This window comes from Asparagus officinalis, chromosome 10, assembly GCF_001876935.1.
Source record: "Asparagus officinalis chromosome 10, Aspof.V1, whole genome shotgun sequence".
In the NCBI taxonomy this organism is placed as follows: domain Eukaryota; kingdom Viridiplantae; phylum Streptophyta; class Magnoliopsida; order Asparagales; family Asparagaceae; genus Asparagus; species Asparagus officinalis.
Window position 1 is genome coordinate 36442961 of NC_033803.1, and position 25248 is coordinate 36468208.

At 35.4% G+C, this 25248-nt stretch overlaps 1 protein-coding gene across 3 annotated transcripts; it reads left to right on the plus strand.

Annotated features, from left to right (window-relative positions):
• On the plus strand, positions 1133–25093 carry LOC109824990. Of its 3 annotated transcripts, none has more exons than XM_020391644.1 (14): positions 1133–1832; positions 4339–4438; positions 6096–6432; positions 6785–6897; positions 12099–12227; positions 12328–12421; positions 12530–12649; positions 12873–12914; positions 13381–14051; positions 16560–16837; positions 21471–21624; positions 23197–23291; positions 23373–23454; positions 24703–25093. In XM_020391644.1, exons 1-14 carry the CDS (start codon positions 1390–1392, stop codon positions 24769–24771), a joined length of 2727 nt encoding a protein of 908 aa, XP_020247233.1. In that variant the 5' UTR covers positions 1133–1389; the 3' UTR covers positions 24772–25093. The 3 variants fall into 3 exon arrangements, with proteins under 3 accessions (XP_020247233.1, XP_020247232.1, XP_020247234.1); XM_020391643.1 differs by having other exon boundaries at positions 1134–1832; positions 24688–25093; XM_020391645.1 differs by lacking the exon at positions 12873–12914 and having other exon boundaries at positions 1135–1832; positions 24688–25093.

Consider the following 25248-nt stretch of genomic DNA (forward strand, 5'->3'; position numbering starts at 1 on the left):
CTTAAAACGAATCAAGTTGGACTTAACATGAAATTAGACTTAACATGAACTGATATTAGACTTAACATGAACTGAAATTAGACTTAACATGAATTAAAATTAGACTTAACACGAATCAAGTTGGACTTAACATGAAACTAGACCTAATATGAACTGTTATTAGACTTAACAAGAACTGAATTTAGACTTAAAACGAATCAAGTTGGACTTAACATGAAATTAGACTTAACATGAACTGTTATTAGACTTAACATGAACTGAATTTAGACTTAACACGAATTAAGTTGGACTTAACATGAAATTCGACTTAACAGGAACTGATATTAGACTTAACATGAACTGAATTTAGACTTAATATGAACTGAAATTAGACTTAACACGAATCAAGTTGGGCTTAACATGAAACTAGACCTAAACATAAAAGGAATTAAATAGGATTTAATAAGAATCAAATTGGCCTTAACATGAAGTAAAATTGGACTTAACATGAAATTAGACTTAAAATAAGTTGAAATAGACTTAACATGATTCATGCTAAGTATAATTCAACTTGTTTTTAGACTTAAAATAAATTGAATTAGACATAACACGATTTAAATTAGACTTAAAATGAATTAAATTAGACTTAACACGAATCAAACTGGACTTAATATGAATCAAATTGGACTTAACATAAAATTAGACTTAAAACATGCATGTTAAATTAGACTTAACATGATTCATGTTAACTCTAAATCAACTTATTTTTAGACCTAAAACAAGTTGAATTAGAATTAACATGATTTAAATTAAACTTAAAGGAATTAAATTAGACTTAACATGAATCAAACTGGACCTAACATGATAGATCTGGAGAGAATGAAGAGGGAGGAGAAAATGAGGGTATTTTAGGCTTTTATATTTGTTTCTCTCTGTTTGTGCTTAGTTGACATGATAATTGCATGTAACAAAGGCTGCAGCACATGATGTGACATTTCTTGAGGCCGAATCACATGAAAAAAAGAAGGGGCTGCAGCACATAAGAATTTTACTTTTGGGGCTTTAAAACAATTTTCCCTTGAAACAAACACCCTTATAGATTTGAGTAACTATGCATACAATTTACTAGCTCTAATCTCACCCCAAATTAAAAAAGAAAAGAGAAGAGGGGAAAAAACCCCAAGTTTCAAAAAAAGAAAAATAAAACAAAAATAAGATAAAATCTTGGTCATGGTGATCCAAGAACGATCCTTCCGTCCTCTGTACCCTTTGAACCTGTCTTCGTCTCCGCCTTCGTCTCTAACCTCCCTCCCTCCCTTTTGCACCAAATTCGCGATCTCTTTTCCGTGGATGAGTTAAGAACACGGTAACAAAAAGCAATCCGATCCCATCCAATCCAAATTTAGGAAAATGATCGTGCGGACCTACGGTCGCCGGACCCGCGACATCAACCGCAGCTTCTCCGATCCCGAAAGCCCGGACTTTATAGATTTTCCGCTGTCTCAGGAAAGCTCCCAAGATCCTCTTGCCTTCAGTTTCGGCGCTGCTTTCTCATCCCAAGACTCAGACTCCTCCGGCCAAGATCCCACAAAGACGAAGGAGAAGAAAAAGAAGAAGCAGATGTATGAGCAGGGCGAGGAGGGGGAGGATGTGGCTGCGCCAGCAGTTGCAGCGACTGCGACGCTGATGGAGGCGCAGGAGTTTGGGGAGATGATGGAGCATGTTGACGAGGTCAATTTCGCCCTCGACGGGCTTCGACCAGGGCAGCCCACGAGGATACGGAGGGCCAGCCTGCTATCACTTCTATCCATTTGCGGAACGCCTCAGCAGAGGGTGCTTGTTAGGGCACAGGGGTAACTATTAAATCTTTAATTTTTCAACCCCCAGTTTTTGTTGATTGCTAATGACGCTAATAGGTTGATTATGAAACTTCTTGTTAACTGATCCCGCTTCAAGAACATGGCTCTTGCGATGCAACATGTCTATAAATGGGCAAACCTAAGTTTTAACTATTGTGTAAACATATTGGCTAAGGTTAAAGCCTAAACTTTATTTGGGTCTTGGAATGACTACATGTGGTTTACCTTAATGGAGATAAAATCGCTATTTACTTAGATCCAAAGTCCCCAGTAGAATACAAGGAAAGAAGGGTTTTCAGAATTTGAGAATCATTACGTTTACGGTTATATTAGATTAATTAATAGCTGAACATAGTGAATCATAGGGTTAACCAGATGTACATACTACAGAAAAAATATTTAGGCTTTTCCCATCAAGGTTAAAAAATGAAGAGTATAGGAAGCTCTAGAGCCACTAGCATAATTGTTATTTTAGATTAATAGCTGAACATGGAGAATCCTAGGATAGTAAGTAGTTCAGTGAAATATCCAGGATTCTCATCAAGGGTAAAAATGGGCAGTATAGGAAGTTCTAGAACCATTAGCATTATGATTACATTAGTATCGGTTATATAAAAGAGCAGAAATTTATTTAATATTTACCCTACTCAAACGATATTTTGGAAAATAAAAAACTAAGTAATAAAAGTTTTAAGTAGAGAAGTAAATCTGCCATGCTCTGTGAGCTCATCTACTATGTTCTTGTACTAGAGATTATACTGTGGATTTGTCCATTCTACATTCAATCTATTCTGTCAACTTATCCATTATCACTGGTCGTAAATGTATACTGTCAGCTTATTATTTGTCACTGGTCTTAAACCCCTCATCCAAATTGGTAGGTCCTGGCTCCACAACCCTACACATATTTTCAAAAGGTGATTTAAAAACTCTTCAACCATTAGGATGTTGTTTCTAGTGCGCTTTAATATAACAGTGATAAAACTGTTGTTGCTTTCTTCATGGACCTTGAAAGTATTTGTGCATGCATGTCTGCGCAGAGATCCTCTACATCCTTGGTTGATCCTTGGTTGTAGAGAACCTCTACCACTCACCAAGCAAATCTCCTAATTTTGTGGACCCCATGAGTGATATTCTTTAAATAAATTATATAAACATCCTTTTATTTGTGGGATCCAGCAAATGAGCCAATGCTATTGGTCAACATAACCGACTGCAGGGGTTCTCTACAATTAAGAATGTAGGGAATCCAAACCCGTGTTTTTAGAGCTTATGCCCACCTATGAATTATAAGGTGAGTTTGAATATGGTGATCCATAACTTTCAGTTTAAGCTATGCTTTTTTAAACTCCATATGGCCCCAAAGTCAAGATGTTCCAGAACATCCCTTCTAAAGTTTATAAAGAAACTGAAAATGATTGGCTTTTAACTCCGCGGAGTTATTCAACTTGAAATTGTGATGTGATGCATGAATTAGGAGTTTCATATCACACTCAAATTATTGTAAGTGGATTTTATTATGTCTAAGAGGTTAAAATCTAGCTGTTATCATCAAGTGATTAGGAATGTCACCTGGTCTACTAAATTCTTATTTGCATCCTATGTATATGCTAACCCTGCATGCATAGTGTATTGTTGTTAAATTTAGAGGTTAAAATATTTGGAGGAGATTTAACATTTTTCAGCCACTGGACATACATGGTACATGCACACATGCGCTAACACAGCCTGTGAAGACATAAAAAGGGTTATAGATTCTATATCAATGGTATGAAAGAGATTGACATTGTTTTAGCAGTTGGTAGTCATGTGCATGAATCTAAAAGACTATATTAACAGTTAAATTGGTACCTTACCTTGCACATGACTACCAATGGCGAAAACAGTGTCAATCTCTTTCATATCTTTGATATAAAATCTATAACCCTTTTATGTTTTCGCAGGTTGTGTTAATGCGCGTGTGTATGTACCATGTGTGTATGTACCATGTATGTCCAGTGGCTAAAAAATGTTAAATCAAGTATGAAGTTAAGGGAAAACTTTGTCAATCTCTGTTTGGGGATCTTTTTGTAATATGTACTGCGTCAAGAGTCAAGGACTATCCTGTATGTGCATGCCTTCTTTCACTTCAATGTTTGCTACTATTAATTTTCGGGTTAAATGATTTTATCGTCATGCAATGTCCCGAGGTTGAATAATATTAACATTGGAAAACGTAAAGTTTCAAATTTCTTTTCCCATTATTAATTTACAACTTTGGTTGTTATATCCTTCACAGTTCATGTGAGAGCCAACATGGTTTTGTCGTTTTCCGAATGGACTTCTTAATTCTGGTTGCTAGTTTAAAAGTACAATAATATATAAAATTATGTTTCCAGTGTGTGATTCTTCATGTTTTCAGTGTAGCATTTCCGCTCATTTTTTAAGTCTAATAGAAAATTATTTCTTCCTTTCGTGTGATTATCATTAACTTTTTGTTAAATACTTTTACTTAATACAGGATGGCCAAGAGAATAGTTGATTCCATTTTAGGTCTAAACTTTGATGACTTGCCAAGCACCCTTGCTGCTGCAACTCTTTTCTTTGTTTTGGCCAGCGATGTAAGTCTTTTTTTTTCTCCACTTAACATATTATTAATAATATTGTTATGGCAGCAGCCATAGGAGATGTAATATACTATAGGACACTTCAGCATTTTGTTAGATTACACAGTTACTAGTCTGCAGCTTGTAGTAACTCTTTTGATTTATGCTTACACTTAGATAACAAATTCAGTCCAGAGGTAAGTCATTAGTGAATCATGGCCATGTTCGCTAAAATATTTGTATATTTATGCACACCTAAATACATATGTTGTCTTGTCACTGTATTCCAGTGTCCTATATTTTCAGGGATGATGGGTCTCTAGGCGTCTTTGTGTCTATGAATACGAACATTGTCTCGTCACTGTATTCCAGTGTCCTATATTTTTAGGGATGATGGGTCTCTAGGCGTCTTTGTGTCTATGCTTCTTACTTTTCTTAATCTTTAGCCACACTTTTTAGTCGCCTCACTTTGCTATTTACTATTATGATGAATTACTCGTCAAGACGGTGAAACTAAGAATGCTGTGATTGATGAATCAAATCATGACGGTTAAAAGGAGGAGTGCTTCATTGTAAAGTAGTAAAATAGTAAAAGCGTTATAGGGAAAGTGTAACACCCATAATGATTTAAGGATGATAGTGTTGGACAACTAAGAAACAACATGCACAAGAGATTACTAGCAGAAATGAGAATGTTGCGATGGATTTGTGAATGTTGGACACTTAATAAACAAGTGCAAAAATTGAGTGTAGTTGAGATGAGAATATTACAATGGATGTGGATATACGCCAAGTGATAAGAAGTGCGTGCATTAGTAGGAAGTTGGTGGTTGCTCCAATTGAGGATAAAATGAGCAAGAATGGATTGAAGTTGTTGTTTCCTAATATGAATTTTGGTTCACATGTACATCTAGTCCTCCCCAGAGCCCACAATGGTGGGAGCCTCGTGCACTAGGCTACCTTTACTTAATGTTATTACATTATCTTCCTTTTCTCTGATTCCGCAAAAGTATTGGCTATTATTGCTTGTTATTTTATGGAGTCAAAGTTCTAGTCATGTATCTTACCGCTGCTTCGATCATAATCTACATCTTAATAAACAGCTCCACAAAGTTTTACCTTCATTCTGTTTATATGTTTTCGTTGTAATAAATGTTTACTTTTCATTTTTCTTTCTTAATAATGGAGAGATTCATGAATTTATGTCTCTGAACCTGCTCGTCCTTTATCCAAAAGCATATTCATCATGGATTCTTGAAATTTGTATGTAAGATTGGGAACATGTCCTCTATAATATCAACAAACACAACACACACACACAACTCTTATTCATATGTTACCATCTTCTTTTTTACTTGTACTCTTGTTTATTATTATATTAAAACTTATAGGTATAAGTTTGCTTGATAACTGTTAAACTTTATCGGCAATGTTAATACACCGGCATATATAGATTGGCTACACTTGGTGGTATCATTTATGAGGTGATATTGCACTTCTCTTTGGTTCTCCACTTCAAGTCATGCTGGATCCTCATGATGTCGCACTTCTTTGGTTCTCCACTTCAAGTCATGCTGGATCCTCATAGTTATTTTAGTTGACGAGAGCTTATCCCTCGAATATTTATCTAACTCTTTTGTTTGTTTTCTTCTTTTTCCTGAGTTGCTTTCAGGTTCATGATGATCATCTGCTGGATTCTCCACCTTGCATCCGTTTTCTTCTTGAGTTATTGAATCCACCAGTGACTGATACTGTTGAGGGCAGGGCACCAACAATTGGCTCTAAACTTCTAAGAATGCGCAGGCCTCAAGTTGCAAGTGTTACAAACACAGGAACAGATTCTAGCTCAAGAGTAATCATCTCAAAGGTTCAGGAAATTCTTGTAAGTTGTAAAGAGATAAAATCAGGTGTTGGGGATGATGAAGGAATGCATAGGCCAGAGTTGAGCTCAAAATGGATATCACTATTGACTATGGAGAAAGCATGCCTATCAACTGTCTCATTTGAAGGTAGGTTTTGTTCTCAACTTTCAGGTTGAATTAGCTGATGCGGGATTTGCTTTTCTCTTGTATCATGTGAAATTATCCTTTTAAGCTTTTATCTTTATCTTCTGAGATTGAAACTCTTACAGTGACCTGTTGCATTTCTCATCCTTTTGTTTACATTTACTTGCTTCCATCTGTTTGCTCAAAATTTAAAGCTGGCAAGAGTAATTCTGTTTTATTCTGATTCATGCTTTGTGTTGAATAAGCTTTAGCTAATTCTCCACCTATTTGATCATCTTGATCAGTGAATATTTTCTTGAATTTCAAATAATATATTGGCTGGTAAAAACTTGTTTCTGTTAAATCATACTTTCAGAGGCATCTGAATCTGTGAGGAAGGCCAGAGGAAACTTTAAAGAAAGGTTGAGAGAATATGGAGGACTTGATGCAATTTTTGATGTTGTAATCAGTTGCCATTCAACGATGGAGGTCAGTCTAGCTGTTTTATTGTGTTACCATGTTCTTCTGTATAAAAAAGCAAGGGATATTGGAGTGAAAATTCCTCCTGCTTAGCATTATTCATCTTTCTTAACCTGGAATGTAGTTGCCTTTTGCATATGTTTTAAGATATCCTAATCTATATAGAGTTATTATTTGAGAAAGTGACTTCGGCCTAGACCTTTTCCTGTTTTATTTTTAGTAAACAAATAGAATATAATATTCCAACTCATGAGGAAACAATCTTCTCAAACTTTCCTAAACACTAAACAGTCTAACTTCTTTTCAAACTGAAGGGTATGTATCAATCATGCTAACTTATTACATAAAAACAAACAACTTTCTTAGACTTTTAGCTAATACTTTAGTGAAGATATCATGAATTGGATCATCCGAACTAATAAAAGAAGTGTCAATATTGGTCTGCAATAATTAGTTCTCTCGTTTCAATCTTTAGCTACTTTACTCTCAACAATATTAGTCGAAGTTTTGACAAAAGAAAGTTATTAGGAAGAACAAAACCATTCCATTTTTCCTTTTTGCTTATACTAAAAAGGGGTATGAACTTGTCGTTCTGCTTGGTAGTAGTAATTTGAAGATGTAGACGATCGCAAATACGGTTGATTTCATACATAAAAGTCAAATATGTCTCAGGCATGGAGACATGTAGCAGGGTGACAGGGTCTCGGGCATGGAGATAAGTAATAGGATTACAGCTCCGTCATAGGGATAAGTAGTAGGGTCTCGGTCATGGAGATAGGCAGTGGGGTCTCAGATAGAAGCAAGTAGTATGATCTCACATAGGTCTTCCCTGTAGCATAGTCTTAAACATGTAATGGGGTCTAAGACATCTAGACATCAGGTCATAGAGATATTTACAAGCAATAATGTCTCAACTGAGGCATGGAGACAGGTAGCCGGGTCTCAGGGATAGAAACAAGTATTATGGCCTCGGATATGAAAACTTGTCACATATTTGATGAGGTGAGGTATAAGACATTGTGACAAGTAGGTCATAAAAATAGATGTGGTGAGGTATAAGACATTGTTACATACAAGGTTACCAAAAGCAGTAGGCGGCCTAGGCATTGGACCCAACGCCTAGAGTCTAGGTGCCTAGGAGGAAGCCTAGGTGGGGCCTAAGTGTTTTCCTATTTTTTTTGTTTTTAATTACAATTGTTGATAGTAAATCCCAATGTTATAGAAAGCTTACGCTGGAGTGACACCTTGGCAGATTTCTTCAGTGGTGGCGGAGGATGTTTTGTTCAAGGTTGGAAGAGGTAGAGGAGGTGTTCATAGTTAGAGTTTGGAGGAGGTTGGAAGATGTGGAGGCTACAATGGAAGAATTCATGATTAATGCCTAAAGAGTGTAGTCTATGTAGGCAGACTACGCTCCTCTAGGCGCTCCCAAAATATAGGTGGGCATTTTTCGTACCGTCTAGGCACTAGGCGCTAGGCGCTAGGTAGGGGCTAAGGTACCACTTAGGCCTAGGCGTACGTCTAGGCGGACTAGGCAGAGGCTTTTTAAAACATTGGTTACATATAGATGTGGTTTGGTATAAGGCATTATGACAAGCAGATCATAAAAAAAAACTAGTAAAGTCACAAACATAGAGACTAGTGTTGAGGTTTACAAGACATATAGGTCTTAGACAAAGAGACATAACATAACAGAACAATAGAAATAAAGCTAAACCGGAAAATAGTAGATCAAGGAAGCTTATGAGATCACATGTAAGATTTTTCAAAGTTTTTTTGTTTATTGTTGTTTATTTGGGGAAAATGATGGAGAAGATAATGGAGGTCCTTGTTGGAGAGACAAATGTGGTAAGACAGGGTGGTCATGTGCATTGGGATGTCATTCACATGCAATTATTGCACTTAAAGAGAAAATGAATTTGAAAATATTTCCACATCGTCCAATTCGAGTCCCATTTACTATTAGCTCCGCCTAAGCAAGATTTTATCTGTGATCCCAGAGAGGAATTGTCAGATTTTATCTTTGTAAACTAATATATTTACCGCTAGATAATCTTCAAATGTGGGAATAAGCAATTTTTGCTAATTTTCCTAATATACTAACTACTATTGTTAGTGTAATCTTAGGGGAATTTGTAATATTTTCAAAAATGTATTTGGACTCTGGGAATCTTTTGTTCTTTAGAAAATGCCATGCCTCTTGTTACTATATGATAAGGAGCTGAGTGTTCATGTCTACTAAAGAAGCACATGACATCGTCACTTTGAATCTTGGTTATTTGAATTTTAAATAATAGTAGGATAGATTATTTATAGTATGATTTGATGATCACGAGTAAAATTGATCCACGCAATGCTGCGACATAAGTATGAAAAAGCTAAAAAATAGTTTAAATATTTCGTTAAAAATATTCATAAACTGACAACATAGAAAAGACAATGTAATTCTAGCACACTCATTGTTTCTCTTGGTTTTGATGATTTATACTGGTAGCGATATGCAAATGTTTCAAGAATTCAAAAGAGATACTATAAAAAGATATGAAATGAATGACATGAGATTACTTCATTTCCTTTTGGGTATTAAAGTTGAGCAAAGAAAAGAAAGATGTTTTTATTTGCCAAAAGAAGTATGCTGAGAGCATTCTCAAGAAGTTTAGAATGGAGAATTGCAGTGAGGTGCTAACACCCTTAGTTGTGAATGAAATATTTGTGAAAGAAGATTGAAGTGGAGAAATCGATGCATCACTTTTTAGAAGCTTGGTTGGAAGTCAAATATAACTTACAACTACAAGGCCGAACGTTATGTATGCTTCAAGCTTGTTGTTGACACCGTTCATGCAATAGCCAAGTAAGGATCATTTTGTGGGTGCAAAAAAAAAACAGTGTTCAGATACATCCAATGCATCAAAAGCTTTGGGATCTTGTACATAATAAGTGGAAGTCTAACGCCAAAGTTTTTTGGGGTTTTGTGATTGTAATTGGGTTAAAATTATTGAAGACATGAGAAGCACGTCAGTGTGTGTATTCACCCTTGTAACTGACATATGTTCATGAGCATCAAAGAAACAAGAGATAGTGGCATTACCCTCCTCCAAGGCCGAATATGTTTCAGTCGTTGTGGCAATATAACATGCGATATGTTGGGACAAAAACTTGAAGACATTGGTGAGAAACAAGTGACAACAATCCCGCCACATAATAATGAAGAATCCCACATTCCATAGTCGCACCTAGCACATCATAATCAAGTTTCATGTTGTTCGTGATGGAACCCATTGGCGTCATCGCCTATGCTCCGATCTCACCGTTGTCGACCTCCTCATTGTGAATCCTTGAGAAACAATCTCATTCAGCAGCTCCTTCATCTGTGACTTCCACCACTTCTATCCTGGAGTTCTCTGTCTGATCTCAAAATGCTACCATCAAGCCCTTGCCGATCATCTATTGCCGTTCAGATTCTCCCCTCCACTGAAGCTTCTGCTTACATCAACTTCATCAACAACCAGACTTTACCCTGACTCGACTTCGTTCCAGATCTTCCTACACTGCTTCAATTATAATCTTCTATTCCTATTTGACCACAATGATCTTTGTTATGTGGAAATTTAGAGTTAGTTAATCAAATTTGCAGGTCTATAGATCAGATTATCAACTTGAAATTCTTAATGTTAGATTCTGACTTACTGGAATTCGAACCAATAAGTATATTACTTCCTAGAGTTCTGTGAATCATATAAAACTTCACACACTCAAATAATTCAAACTTATCCTTTAGTATTGCAGTTTCTGTTAGCGTTTATACTATTAGTCATCGATTTGTAAATTTTATTATTTATAGTTATATTGCATTGTTCCATAAAGTAATCTGCATTTCTGTTGCATTGAGTTGGATTAGGTTACTTGTTTAGAATCATATAAGTTGTGCTGCATCACTATAGTCTTTCGGCAAAGCTAGTATCAAATTATCAATTTGATTAATAAACAGTTTGAGTTTGAGGCTCTTAGTTATTTCTATCCTGTGGTTGATAATTTGCTCAAAATAATTGTAAACTAATTGTACAAAATATATGCTGCATATTCTTATTCTTTCTTGTTTGTCTTCTATTCTTTATTTCCTCTCTTCTTTTCACCATTAGCATTAGTCTGCACCCCCTGCTTCTTCACACTCACCTGTTTTCTCTACTACTCTTTTCCTGCCTAGAATCTGACCTTAAGGGGCTGTTTGGTTGTTGTTGGTAAAGTTGTGTATTTATGACACAACTTGGAAAGTTGTTGTCCACCTCATCAATTTCACTTTTATACTTTTCTTTGTTTGTTTTTGATTCCATTGGAATCATAAAACACTTGTTTGGTTTGCAAAATAAAACTTTAATTGTTTGTTTGGAAAGTGTAAAAAGTGGTCCCTACTCAAATAAAAAGTGGTCCCTACTCAAATGATCATATTGGTTGGAATTATTTTTTATTATTTTTTCCTAACTTCAATGTTAGCTTTCTCCTAAAATCATGTCTTTTTTCCATGAAATCACTTTACAAGCCACATCAGCATATGAAATCACTTTACACTATTTTCACAACTACAAACAAACAATTGAAAGTGATGAAAGCTGACATTGGGACCCACTTTTTTACACTTTACATCCTTTTACATGGTAAAAACATACAACCAAACAGCCCCTAACTTCACTCTTGCTGGCTGGAATTTTTGAACAGGGAGACAGTGGAATTTTGGAATGAGTTTGGTAGATTAAAGTCATTTTCATTTACAGCTCATAATTATTTATCAATATGCGTGCACAACAATATTTTAATACTATGTTCCGTGCATTGCACAGGTAACAACTACTTATTTATCAATTTCTAATCCTAAGAAGCATATAATTCAATTTGCCCGTCATAATAGTAAAGGGATTCAATAACACATATATACTTTTTGTATATTATGCCTAGTCAAGTGGTGATGTATAAAACGTTGATTACATTTTCCATTATGTGGTGTCTAGCGCTTAACAACTAAAGCAGCCACAACTGATTGCTGATGTTTATAATTTTATTATTAGTTCTACTGATGCTAATATACTTGAATTGCAACGATATCAACAACAACAAAGCATGTATCACAATTTATATCGTTGACATGAATCCTATTCTCCCATTGAGTTATGTTGAGGGTTTTCTCCTCTAAGTTAACCACTGATATATCTGAATTGCAGAGATGGTTAAAATGCAGATCTTCTTCAGTTTCAGAATTGAAAAATGGAGCAATTCTTGAAAGTGTGATACTTCTTCTAAAGTGCTTAAAGATATTGGAAAATGCAACATTTCTGAGTAAAGATAATCAGGCAATTATTTTATTTATATATTCAGTTTTAGACTTGTAATGCTTTATGAGCTCTTCTTCTATAAACGACTGCATAATCTTCTGTTATTCTTCTTTTTCAGGGCTATTTGCTTGGCATGAGGAATAAAATAGATTCTGAAGGGCTGTCCATGTCTTTTGTTGGAGTAGTTGTCAGTTCCATTAAATTTTTGTCAGGTCCATATACACAATAATTTGTTGAATCTTCTTCTGCAATTTCTTTGTTTCCTGCAGAAGCTGATTTTTATAATGGTTACCATTACTGATGACTTATTTCTATTATAGATCTTGCTCTTCTTAAAAGCCCTTTGAGCATTTGCAACAAGGGGAAGTTGACATGTCATACAGAGAATGTTGGCATTCCCTTCAATCATGTTTCAGCTCAGTTTAATGAAAGCAAAAGAGGTACATGGCTAAAAGAATATCATTGTATAGCTTGGTTGTGTTTTAGTAAACTGTCTAGGGTCAACTGTGTTTGAACTTAAGAAGGAATCCTCTGAGCCATTTTTCATTCAAATCAAATAGAATCACACATTTACTTTTCCTTTAACAGCTGTTACATTCATGCATCACTTGGCATCCAGAAAATATTTTTTCTGAATTTTTTACTGTGCTGGCCTTTCTGTAGATTTCTGCATTTGCCGACCTTTCTCTTCAACTTGGCAGGCAGGTAACATATAACAGACACAAGTGTTCAACTTGCACACACATGGACTCTTTATATTTAGAAGAAAACCAATTGAAAATTAAAATTCATAGAAAGGCAATTTTTTGCATGGAGTTCTGTCGTCATTCTTTTATCCTTGTCTGCACAACCTTTTGGTTAAATCCTCAAAATTCTAATTTCTGGCTTAATGTTCATTTTGTTCTTTTTTTTTACTCTGCTGCTGCTGTTGTAGGCATAAATATGCTAAAACATACCCACAAGATGTGTCATTATTTCCATTATGGTAACTGTTCTGATATAATGATTTTTTGTGACATTATATTATATATTCATAATACTGCTAATGAAAAGGGCTAAAGGTCAACTCTTTTGTTCTCCAAGTTTTACCAGCAAACTGTTTCAGGCGATTTCTTTTTAAGCATTATCTTAATTCATTTTGATTTCAGTAACGAAAGCAGCATTTTGGCAGGTAATGAGGTCTCCAAGGAGAGAAATTTAACATGTCATAAACGCCAAAAGTTTTCTGCTTCTCCCTCGGAGTTAACTGATTGTGGTTCAGAAGCGGTTGGTGTCTTTCGCAGCAATATTTATTCTGGAAATAGCAAAATTGGGAGTAACGCATCCAAAATACATGGCAGAACGTCAAGTGGTTCTAATGGGGGAAATGACATGCATACAAATGGTTTAAAGGTCAATATAAGTGCTAATGGTTTAAGGATGAGTGTAATTACCAGTGGTTTAAAGGGGAAGTCTGATAATTTTAGTAAGCATGCACGTGGATGGATTTCCCTCAGAGCAATTGGTTCAAAAACGGATTCTTGTATACAGTCAAAGAGATCACATATGTCTGAAGATACTAAGGATGGACATGCAACTGGTAGCTGTGATCCATTTGCATTTGATGAAGGTGAGTTTGAACCCTCAAAATGGGAAACATTGGCTAGAAAAAAGAGTACATCTCGTCAGAGCACAGCAAACAAAAACCGTGTTAAGGGTTGTGATGACTTCAGCATGGATATAGACCAGATGTTAAGTGAGTCAACTACAGTAGATAGTCATAAATCATGGGAAGAAGACTGTCCCTCAGTATCCCCAGAAGATTCTAACCTTGTAGAAGACTGCCTTCTGGCCGCGGTCAAGGTAATTATAATGATCCATATTGTCCTCACGTTAGCTTATGATCATACACGTACATTAGTTGTATAAATTCATGCAAAATAAAAATATTATCTACCATACATGCTGTAACATTTGGGCAGGGATGATATCTACATAATTTCTGTTAAGAAATAAGTATGAAAGTAAACTGAGAAAGTAATTAAGGCTTTATATTTCTTGTAATCAGATAAACCATAAAAATTCCAGAATTCCAATAATGCATTCACATAAGCTTGTGGGTTATTGCTTGCATAGTTGCATGAATCCTTCTCATTTAGCCATCGTTAATTTAATTCTCTGGTACCTTAGCAGCTACTATATTATTGACTGCCTCCACCAGATCATTTTCTTGCTGCAACATTTTTATTTATGCTTAACCCAATGTAGCATAAGTCTCTCGTGCTTCATTTACTCTTTTCTTGCTCTCTATGCAACAACTCTCTTTTCTGGGAGCTTTTGAGAGTGTACTATTTTGACTGTAAGCACTACCAATTCCTAGCTATCTAATGGTATTTGTGTTTATCTTCGTGGGTCTTTGCAGTCATATGAGATTCCAGCAAAAACTTATTTAATTCCTGTTTGTTATGACAAGTGCGCTAGGTGCTTCTCTTCTTTACCATGAGGAGCAATCTTCATGCATTTCATCACCATACATGAACCGTTTCTTATTGTGTTATTGTTGTTTTGCTAGAGTTTCTTCTCAGGTATTCTGTCTTTGTCCCATTGTAAAGTTCTTTCTGCCACTTTCTTTTTCTACTAACTTTATTCCTCCTCTGCCCCAAGTATACCATTGAATGTCATCGAGACCTCACATAGTAAGTTGCACGTAACTATCCAGTCTTTCTGAGCATCTCTCCCAGCAATATATGGCATGGAACTTCATCTTGATGCATTTATTTTGCTCTCCTGTGAGTCTGTGACTAGTGGAAATTGTTTATATTTCATGGCAACACATGGCAGAAGCCTCTATTGACGAAAAACAGATTTTATCACTCTTCTAGTTGTTCCTAAATTAGTTACTACGCCATCATACATGTCCTTAATCACACTTAAAAACCATTCGCTATTTTCTGTTGTGAAAACACCATTCCAGAACCTTATCAAAAAAATTTCCAGTTCAAGTAAACCTTGTGCTTGCCTTAATTCGTAAATAGCTTCACTAGTTCACCTCAAAAGAATTGTTTTATAAGAAATGATCTTTTCCTGTCTTAATCATTGCTAAAACATATTCTTTGGAAGTGGCTCATCAGATTGATTCCATAATAATACTGTAGGATCCCTTCATCTTGAAAATATACCTGCTTATCATTCATCAATATATTCTTACTCTTTATTTTATAAATAGTAAAGGAGATAAGAACGATATTAGATTTTGTATACTTTAGTTTTTCTTACTGATAGTTTCAATAATTTTTGTGTAGTTCTCTACTCAATAGATGTTGACCTTCATAGTTTTGTTGAATGCATGTACTAAGAAACCGCCTTTCTCCTAAGTCCTAAGCACTTACAATCCTGAAATTCGATACATATGGTTATAAAAATCTGCAAAAGTCATTTGCTTCTTCATTTTTATATCCTACCTCTTCTCCACAAATATTTCATGAAATAGCTTCTCTTTCCAAAGTTCCTCTTTTTTCTTATAAGAATTATTTGGTCTTCACTGTAAAATCAAGGTAACCTATATTCCTCGTTCTTCCTGTTTCTAACTTTATGACTAGTTATCATGTGGCTTAGATTTAGTCTACTTTATATATGACAAGGTTTTGATTCTTCCTACTTTTCTAGAAGTATGCATACGACTCACCTTGCTCTCACTATCCTGTGGAACCCGATATTTTTAGATTCCCCAGAGATCGCGCTCTCTTTGCTGCTTTCACAATTGAGTTACATGTATTATTTGAAACATAACATTGGTTTTTCTGAACTTCAGGTTGCCTTTCTTAATTGCATTGTATCCTTAAATAGTATTTAGCCTTCCTTGGTATCAGTGATTGTGTAGGTTCTTTGATTGTCTTTAAAGTAGCCGATCTGTTCTCTTTCACCACTTCCTTTTTTTCCTTCACTTAAACTTTTTTATTCATCATCAGATTATCCATTTCTCCTCATTTGTCAGAATGGCTTCATAACATGGGGTCATGTGGTCAACACACCTTTCCAAGGTGCTTTCTGGAATATACTAATATACTGTCACTTGTAATTGCGACATTTTGCCTCTCCGAGAGATCGTTTATCAATGCAGGGACCTGGCATATTTTTACAAGGCATAATTTGTTTGAGCTGTTGTTTTTTTCTCACCAACTTACATGCTTCATTTACATTTACGCGTTATTTGTTGCTGAATTATAATATTATGCTTGTTCCAGTTTCTGTATTGGACCGGGCTGCATGCATTTGCAGTTACATCCTTGTAGAATGTGGAGATTAGGGTTTTACAAGAATCCTTTTTGTTGAATATCTATATTGAAAATGATTAAATCTTTTCCTTGGCAGGTACTTATGAATTTGACGAATGACAACCCTGTCGGCTGTCAACAGATTGCTGCTTGTGGTGGACTGGACACAATGGTTTCTTTGATCGTCAATAATTTCCCATCATATAACCTGAGCTTCCCTGTGATTAGCCAATTGAAGGAGGATGTGTCATCTTCTACCCAAAGTACTAGTTGTGGCAGTCTAAGTAATAGACATCTTACTGATCATAGTCTGGATTTCCTTGTTGCGATTTTGGGCTTGTTAGTGAACCTTGTGGAGAAGGACAGTCGAAACAGGTTATTTCTATTCTTGTTTGTTAACTCTAGTTTTCTCTAAATCTTTATTAATAGAGCAGACTAGTTTTTTCTCTCTTTATTGTAACTATATAGTATTTCCGTAATTTCTTGAACTATTTATGTTTGTTACTTGATTGTCTTATAAATGCTTATAGGGGACCCTTCAATACTCGTTGTGCCAATTTCTTTGTTTAATCTTCTTTGAGAATATCCCACTCTCGATTATATAAACTTTCTTTCTTACTAATTTTCATTATGCTCTGATAAGTTTTGGTGGTTGTGGAAATGTAAGTCCTCGAGTCATGATTCATTGATTTCAACTCCGGCAGTTTTGTACTACAAATTTCAATCTCAAATTAACTTCTAACTCATATTTTAGTATTTTCTGACAATGTTTTTTTCTCAGCTTAATTTGTAAATCAGATTTGTTATTTGTTATCACTTGCTCTTTGGGATGCGGTACGCACATGTTTCTACACTCTAGAAGTGAATTGTGACTCTTATCCTTACCCTCAATGAGATAACTGTAGAAATGAATTGTGACTCTGATCCTAACTTGAATATCTTTCTGTGGTTTTCTAACATGTAACTTAGTTTTTTTTGAGGGGCCTAACTCTTGAAGTCCTTATTCTTCGATCTATATGGAGCATTTCTTGCTCATTTTCTCAAATTTTCAAGCTAATTTTAAGCTCACAAGTTTTAATTTTCATTGCATAACTTAGTGCTCTCTGGATCTGTTGTTGTTTGGCAGTGGACGTAGCATTATGCGAATTTGTTGAATATCACACTTGAGCCCATGCTTTGCTGTGTATGATACTCAAATAGAATTCAAGAAATTCTTCTTTTACCTAAATCTTATGTGGCGAACTATGTAACAAGTGAAGTCTCCAATCTACTAGTGCTTGGTTTTGGATAAAATCCAAAGAAATCAAGAGAGGACACATGGTGCTTTATCTCGTAGTTGATAGCATGATGTTTGGGTCTAAAATGAAGTGGTCATACAATTTATTTTCAGTTTCTTGTTTTAAGGAAGTTCTTGTTGGTTGTTATATTTGATCATAGTTTCTCGAAGCTTAATATCTCTCTGTTGCTTCGCATAAAGCAGTAACTTTTGTATTAACTTAATGATAGATACGTCCTACTTTAGCTGGTTATAATTAACCGCTATTTTATATAGGTTAATGGAGTCGTGTAAAAGTATTAAGAGTTTTTTATTGTCAAAAGAAGTTAAAAAATACATAGTTTTACATTGTTCTTCTTGACTCAAAAAATGAAACTTACAAGTTTTGATTCCGGAAAAGTGTGTCGAAAGAGACTAGCTTCCTGCACTATTGACCACGGGGATGTTGTTGTTGAAGTTATTCTTTGTTATCGATTTTGGAGTTGAATGGAGCTCTATGTCGAAGAACTAACTCATCTCGGAGAGATTACCTTATTGAATAAGTGAAGAAATACCAACAAACGATCGTACATCGAGTACTATAAGGCTATGCCAACATGAGATCGAAGATCACAAGTGCTATAGGGTGTAATACTCTTGGATCACAAGAGTTCTGGCACTGTGGCCCTAGTCTAACCCATCGCCAGCAGGCGTGGCATGAGGCTAACCTAGCAACCAAGCAGCCAAGGGGGGCGGAGCCCAAGTGTGGGCTGAACCAATAAGAAGAGCCTCTAAAGTATTGGAGAACGTGGCCTATTTATAGGTTAAAATTTTCTCGAACAAGTTTTTAAAATAGACCTTTTTTAAAATTTAATTAGAAAAATCAACCCAAAAATATTTAATTAGCAAAATTAACCAGCTTTCAGTCATGTTAGCAAAATTGGATGAAAGTTGATCAATTTTGCGAACTTTCGACTTTGAAAAGCAAAGAACTAGTAGTCCCGTGTAATTAGTAAAGTTCGCTAATTACACGGGAATTACACGGGACTACTAGTCCCGTGCATTTGTTCCTAGTAGATCACAAGTAAATTCTCCCCCATTAGTAAATTCTCCCCCATTGGGCCCACACATATCCATTTGTAGAACTCATGTGTCCAATTTCACTTGTGGGGACCTACCAAGCATATCCATCATTAAACTTATAGAGGTAATTTCTCCACTATTGACTGTATGCCACATCATCTACTCTTTTGGTAAATCATGGTTGATTTGTTCGAAAAAGTGAAAATGCAGTAACATTTGTTGATAATTATACGAGACTACTAGTCTCGTGCGATTAGTTGTATTTGTTAACTACTTGAGACTGCTAGCTCCATAGCTTTCTAAATATTATATTTTGAAAAATTGACTAGTTTTTAGCTAGTTCTGCACACGTGGCTGAAAACTAGTCAATTTTGCTAGTTAAATAAAGTTTCAGTCGAATTTTGCTAATTAAATGTTAAAAATGTTTTTTTTTAAATTTTTCCAAATTTCTCTCTACGCGGGTTAGCCCACCGGGTTAACTTAGTAGTACGAGCATTTAATGTTGCAATCACTTCATAGCTCAAAAGTGGCGAGGAGCTCAAAAAGGGTCAGGTGCAGAGCAACAACTTTATCAGCCTTACGTGGCTACGCGGGTCAATGAAAATCATCAAAATTTAGACTGTTCTAAATCACTCAGGAGTCAGGGTTACATCTTTGTGCCACTATACATCCACATTTTAGCATTTAATGTGGGGATTTGATGATGTGGCATCTGATAGAGGTTGCCATCATTGATATGTCATCTCATTGAACCTCATGCGAGGTTGAGCAATGGGGCTAAGTGTGAGGAATTAAACATTTGCACAGGGCTAAGCTCACGTTGTGTTAAGTGCTACATGGGGTTAACAACCACACGGGGTTAGCAGCCATGCCGGGTTAAGGCTGTTATGAGCCCATTCTGCCTTTGAGTTAATTTCGGCCTTGTTTTTGACTTAGGATTTTATTAGTTTTGTATCCTTAGCCAATTTGTGGTCTCTTTGGATATTGTTGAGTCCATTAGTTAAGTTGTGCGACCAAAGTGGCCTTGGTAGGGCCCACTTTCTTATCAGGTTGATATTGATGAACGATTTGCATTTTTAACCGCCCACAAAGAGCATTTGCAATGGTTGGTTGATCAATTTTCAAACATGTCGATAAACGGTATTTAGGTTGTGTATAAGATCAGTGGTAGATCCAAAAATTTTCCTTAGGGGGGTGCTAGTCAATTGGGACATTTTCATGTAAAATGAGATAATTGTTAAAATGAAATAATTTTTCGCTAGTTGGATATTTTAGTGGGATAAATAGGAACAATTTTGTAGAGCGGGATATTTTGATAAAATAACGTGGGATAAATTTTTATAATCATGAAATATATATTTATGCATTTTGAAGATATAAATACTATTTACGTATTTTAAACTTACTATTATTGATTGATAATTGCTTACAAGAATGTTCTTTACTAACTTTTGATTAGACTATAAGATATTGACAATTATTATTATAATGATGGTCTAATGATGGTGATAACCATAATAGGAAAGAAGTAAAGAAAAAAAAAAGAAAAAAAAAGAAAAAAAAGAAAAAAAATATGAGTTCTAGTTTTTTACCACCTAGTTCCATGCTAAAACTTGGAATAATTTGTGTGACTAGAATTCTTATTTTTGTATAGAAAAATAAAAAAGTGGGATAATTTTGTACCATTATCCTAATTCTAGTTTTGTTCGAGTTCTACTTGACTAACACTGTAAAATTTTGTTCTAGTTTTAGTTCTATGTGACTAACACCTTAAAAATTTATCCCACATATTATTCCAGTTTTAATTTTAAGTTCTAGGTGACTAACCCCCCTTAGGAGCGGACAACAAGCGTCTATTTACCTAGAAATAAAAATTTAACATTATAAAGCTATAATATGTGATGGGAATGCACTCAATAAAACTTTTTGCTAGAAATTTAAAGAGGTTTTACTTGGCAGTGAAGTAATTCAAATTGTTACTAATTTATTTAGTTTTTGAGATTTGTGGGGGAGGGGTGTAAAATTTTGCATGGGTGTACTTCCCTGCTTTTAAGCACATAAATGTTGTTTTCTTTTTCGCAAACTTAAATTTTTGGTAATGGATTTTAAAAAATGATTTGTAGAAGACCATTAGTCTAATTTTGGCTTTTCAAAGCTACAGAAGCAGAATCAGAAGCCTACTCATGTGATCCTACTATTTCTGATGTGTAATCTCACACACGGTCTTACGTCTAACTGAAAATTTTAGTTTCTTCTCCATATTAGGCAGACTTTTCCTGTGAAGCTTAAAAAAGACTTCCTTTCTCAAACATCTACTCTTCTCCAAACTCCATCAAACAAATATTCGAACATTGATTTTTCTTGGAAGCACTTAAAATGTTAACCATCAGAAGTTTTCTCTATGAAGCTTTTTTGGTATATGTCCTTTAAAAGGACTTATCAATGGGCAAAAGCAACACAACATAACTTTACAGTTGCGTTCTTTAAAGTGTATTCTTCTGCTGGAGAGTCTAGGAGCCATGCAATTTCTGTTTCTCCTTAACTATTTTTCGTTTGTATAACCATAGCAATAATGATGGATTGTAATGCCTTCAATATCTAAACTTCCAACCATAGCAATAATGATGGACTGTAATGCCTTCAATATCTAAACTGGAAGTTTTTCTGCAGATTGTGCCTTGCATCAGCGCGAGTTTTAGTGGAGGGACCAGCAACATTAGAGATGCAAGAGAAGTACATGGATGTGATTCCATTGTTGTGCTCCATATTTTTAGCAAATCAAGGAGCTGGGGACACCACTGAAGAGGGAAAGCTCTTACTTTGTGTAAGTTCATGTATCGTCAATTTGATCTGATTCCAAAATTAGTACATTTGTCCCAGCATTGCGAGGATGAGACATGAAAATAGGATGTGACATATGTCATGGTTATGGGACATTGTCCCAAAAAGATATGGGGGACATGTCCATGTATAAGCACACGTATATGAACAGTAGATACTTTCTCATGACTGTTATTTACCACATCAGGATGGACATAGAACACGTCTACAAAATGAAAAGCATTAAGCTTTTTACTCGATGTTTTATTGTTACATGAACATTTCCTTCTTGATCCCTGTGAGGGGCCTACTTATTGGATAGTTTGCCACAAGTTGCAACTAGCAGATGCATTTGGTCCTCCTCATCAATCGAATTCATGATGGTTTGTTTTTAAAGTTAACTTCTTTGTATGCGCGCGCGCACACACACATGTATATAAATATGTGTGGAGAGAGAGAGAGACATATAAATGTGTGTGTGTGTGTGTGAATGTATGTTTGTTTGTACGGACGAACTGACAGATGGCGGACACGCAAGAAAGCAAGCAAGCATGCATGTTTGTGTAGTGTAGTGTACTGTAAGGTGATTTCTTATGGGGGAGATAGCGCTGCGACTTAACATTTCCTCAAATGTAGGTATTATCTACATAGTTGGCATAAAATCGCACCATGGAGTATCCAAATAAAACTGTTCCTTATGATTTATATTTCCTCTAATGGTTGCATAAAATTCTTTTTTAAGACCCTTCCACCTTTAAGAAATTGGTGATATTTGTTCTATTGTTGAAAAATTGTTCATTTTTACACACGTCACAGACAGTAAGTACCAAAATGGATGATTTTTTGTATACAAGTATTTTACAGAATACATATCACAGTAAATGATGCAGATTGGTCATTAGGATGGTGCAACATAAACACTCCCAAGTTAAGTATCTACGAAATATAACCTCAGGAGAGTTTTCTCTAGATACAGGGAGAGAGACATGCATGCACATGCCCGTACACATAGCCAAACACACATGCGCACATGAAAAGACATCTACACATCTATGCACACACCTGTACATACATGCACGCACAAAAATATACTTATAAATGTGTTACGGTTCCTTTGTTGATATCCTAGGAAGTTAGATTATGAACATACCATTATTATAATTTTTCACAGAACATTATTTATATTTCTGTTTTGATAAAATTGGGTGGTATAAATTTATTTACCTTTACTGATATCTTAAGGAGTTACACTATTAACATACAATTATTATAGTTTTCCCTTTATTTTGATGGTTAGTCTTTCTGCAAAGGCAAGGTTGCTTCTTGCATGTGGTGCATTGTCACTTGGAGATCAAGGGTACTTTTCGCAAGGCCGGGGCAATGCAACCGGCTGACCCTCTCTCTCTTTTATTTCATTCGTTGAAGACAGTTGTGTAATCCATGAATAATCAATAGTGTATCTCAAACATGGATCTATCCTATTGTTAACATAGATGATTGATTTTATTCTGGAAAAGTAGATACATAAATACATTGGTGAAGTATCCCAACTAACTTGTTTTATACCATGTAACAGGATGATGAAGCTTTGGTGCAAGGAGAACAAGAAGCTGAAATGATGATTGTTGAGGCTTATGCAGCTTTATTACTTGCATTTGTGTCGACTGAAAGGTTTTCTTTTTGAATTTGTTGGTCGATTTTCTATTTTCGCAAATTACATCTTATTCACATGGTCGATTATTTTGCCTTCAGTACTGAGGTGCGTGAAGCCATTTCTAGCTACCTTCCAAACCACAACCTGGAAGCTCTTGTGCCTGTGTTGGAAAGATTTGTGGTAGGTATACCAAAATGCTTTATTATAGGATTTAATGATCTTAGTCCCATGTTTCTTTATTCTTCGCAGATAGATAGTTTCCTTGGTGGGGTTGTGAATGATAAGTGAGATATTAAAGATACTGTTGTTTAAATGCCAGAACTTTTTTTATTGGGGCAATTAAACCTATATGTCCCACAGTTATGGTCACTTTGGGAACTTGTTAACAAGTTCATGAAAACCTAAGTATATGCATGTGTACACCTTAACACCTGTATTTACATCTTCATGCCTGGTTCACATAATTCAAGATGTGTAGATAATGATGACTCCCACAATCTTCAATTTTGGATAGTTTGCTGAACTAATTCCAGTAGGCGGATCTTTCAAAGTCTTTTACTTCCCCCAAATTGACTAAACTGATGTTAGCATTTGAAACATCCCACATGTTCCTGTATTTGTTTCATTCTCTTTTTAACATTGTTGGGCAGTAAACAAGTGAAATTATATGTGCTGCCTTTTCAGTGAGTTTGTTTTGTGTGTTATTAACCTTAATAATATATAGTATTATATATATATATATTATATATATATATATATATATATATATATATATATATATATATATAGAGAGAGAGAGAGAGAGAGGAGAGAGAGAGAGAGAGAGCGAGGAGAGAGAGAGAGCAGGTTCCTCTCCTAGAAGTCATGTCCCTAATTACTTTCAGAAATTCGCTTAGACTATGTTCACATATTTGACTGTCACAGATTTGCTTTTTCTGTTTGGTGGCTTTTTTTGGGTGGGTGGGTGGCGGCAAGGTTAGGATGTAGTCCTTCGCCAATGTTACAAGCATAATGTGAGGTTCTAACTTAATGTTGTCCTTAATGGCCTGTTAAATGCACATCAACTACAGCCTTCCACACAGACATCAATAATAAACTACTAACTCCATTAGAACCCAATCCCACGTGCTCCTTCCCGTCTTCTTGTCTACACCCCGGCTCAACTAGTTGGCAAAAGCCTGTGGTTTTTGTTCTTGGAAATAAATAATTCTCTGTCCAATAACTTATTACCTATGCAGATAGTTCTGGTTGAAAACTAGTTTTAAAGTTATCCTACCTTTGTCAGTGCTTTGATTCAGAATTATGTGTTGGATGACGATGATGTTATAGTAAATTGTCATGTTATATTAAACTGTTATTTTTTTCTATATCATGCTTTTGAACACAGTTTCTTGCAATTATTTTTTTCATCAGGCATTTCACTTGCAGTTGAACATGATATCACCTGAAACGCACGCAGCTGTTGTAAAAGTAATTGAATCTTGTAAAGGACCTTAAAAGGGAATAAAAGCGCCTTTGCAGTGCTATGGCCATCTCTCACTTGATGTACATTTTCCCCATGGCCATGGAATTTGCTAGCTGCTGTGCCTCTGGTAACTGACAACTATGTATAATCTGATTTTTGACATTCTTCGTTCCTTTCTTCCTACATTATTCTGTTCCTTGTGACAGTTTCAGATGTAATATGGTTTCACCAACCAAAAGAATGTATGATAATAGAGGAAGACGAGGGTGTCTTTTTTTTCTTTTTAAATTTATTTCCATGGTGGTTGTAAGAGATGAATTACCAAATAGATAAAGATTTGTTAGCTTGTGTTTACATCTTCCTTTGCAGCTTTTTATGACAGGCCAAACATATGCCGTCATCAAATGACACAGGTTAAGCAATGCCCTCTTGTATTATTTAGTTAAACTTACAATTACTCTTAAATAGTGGACAGAAAAGATTACCGTAAAGATACGACATAATTTTTC

Excerpts from the sequence above, each read along its gene's own strand:
- LOC109824990 (XM_020391643.1), top strand. The coding sequence starts at position 1,390 with ATGATCGTGCGGACCTACGGTCGCCGGACCCGCGACATCAACCGCAGC. Across the intron at positions 1,833-4,338 it reads GTGCTTGTTAGGGCACAGGG|GATGGCCAAGAGAATAGTTG; the intron begins GTAACTATTAAA and ends TACTTAATACAG. Across the intron at positions 12,915-13,380 it reads CTCTTCAACTTGGCAGGCAG|GTAATGAGGTCTCCAAGGAG; the intron begins GTAACATATAAC and ends GCATTTTGGCAG.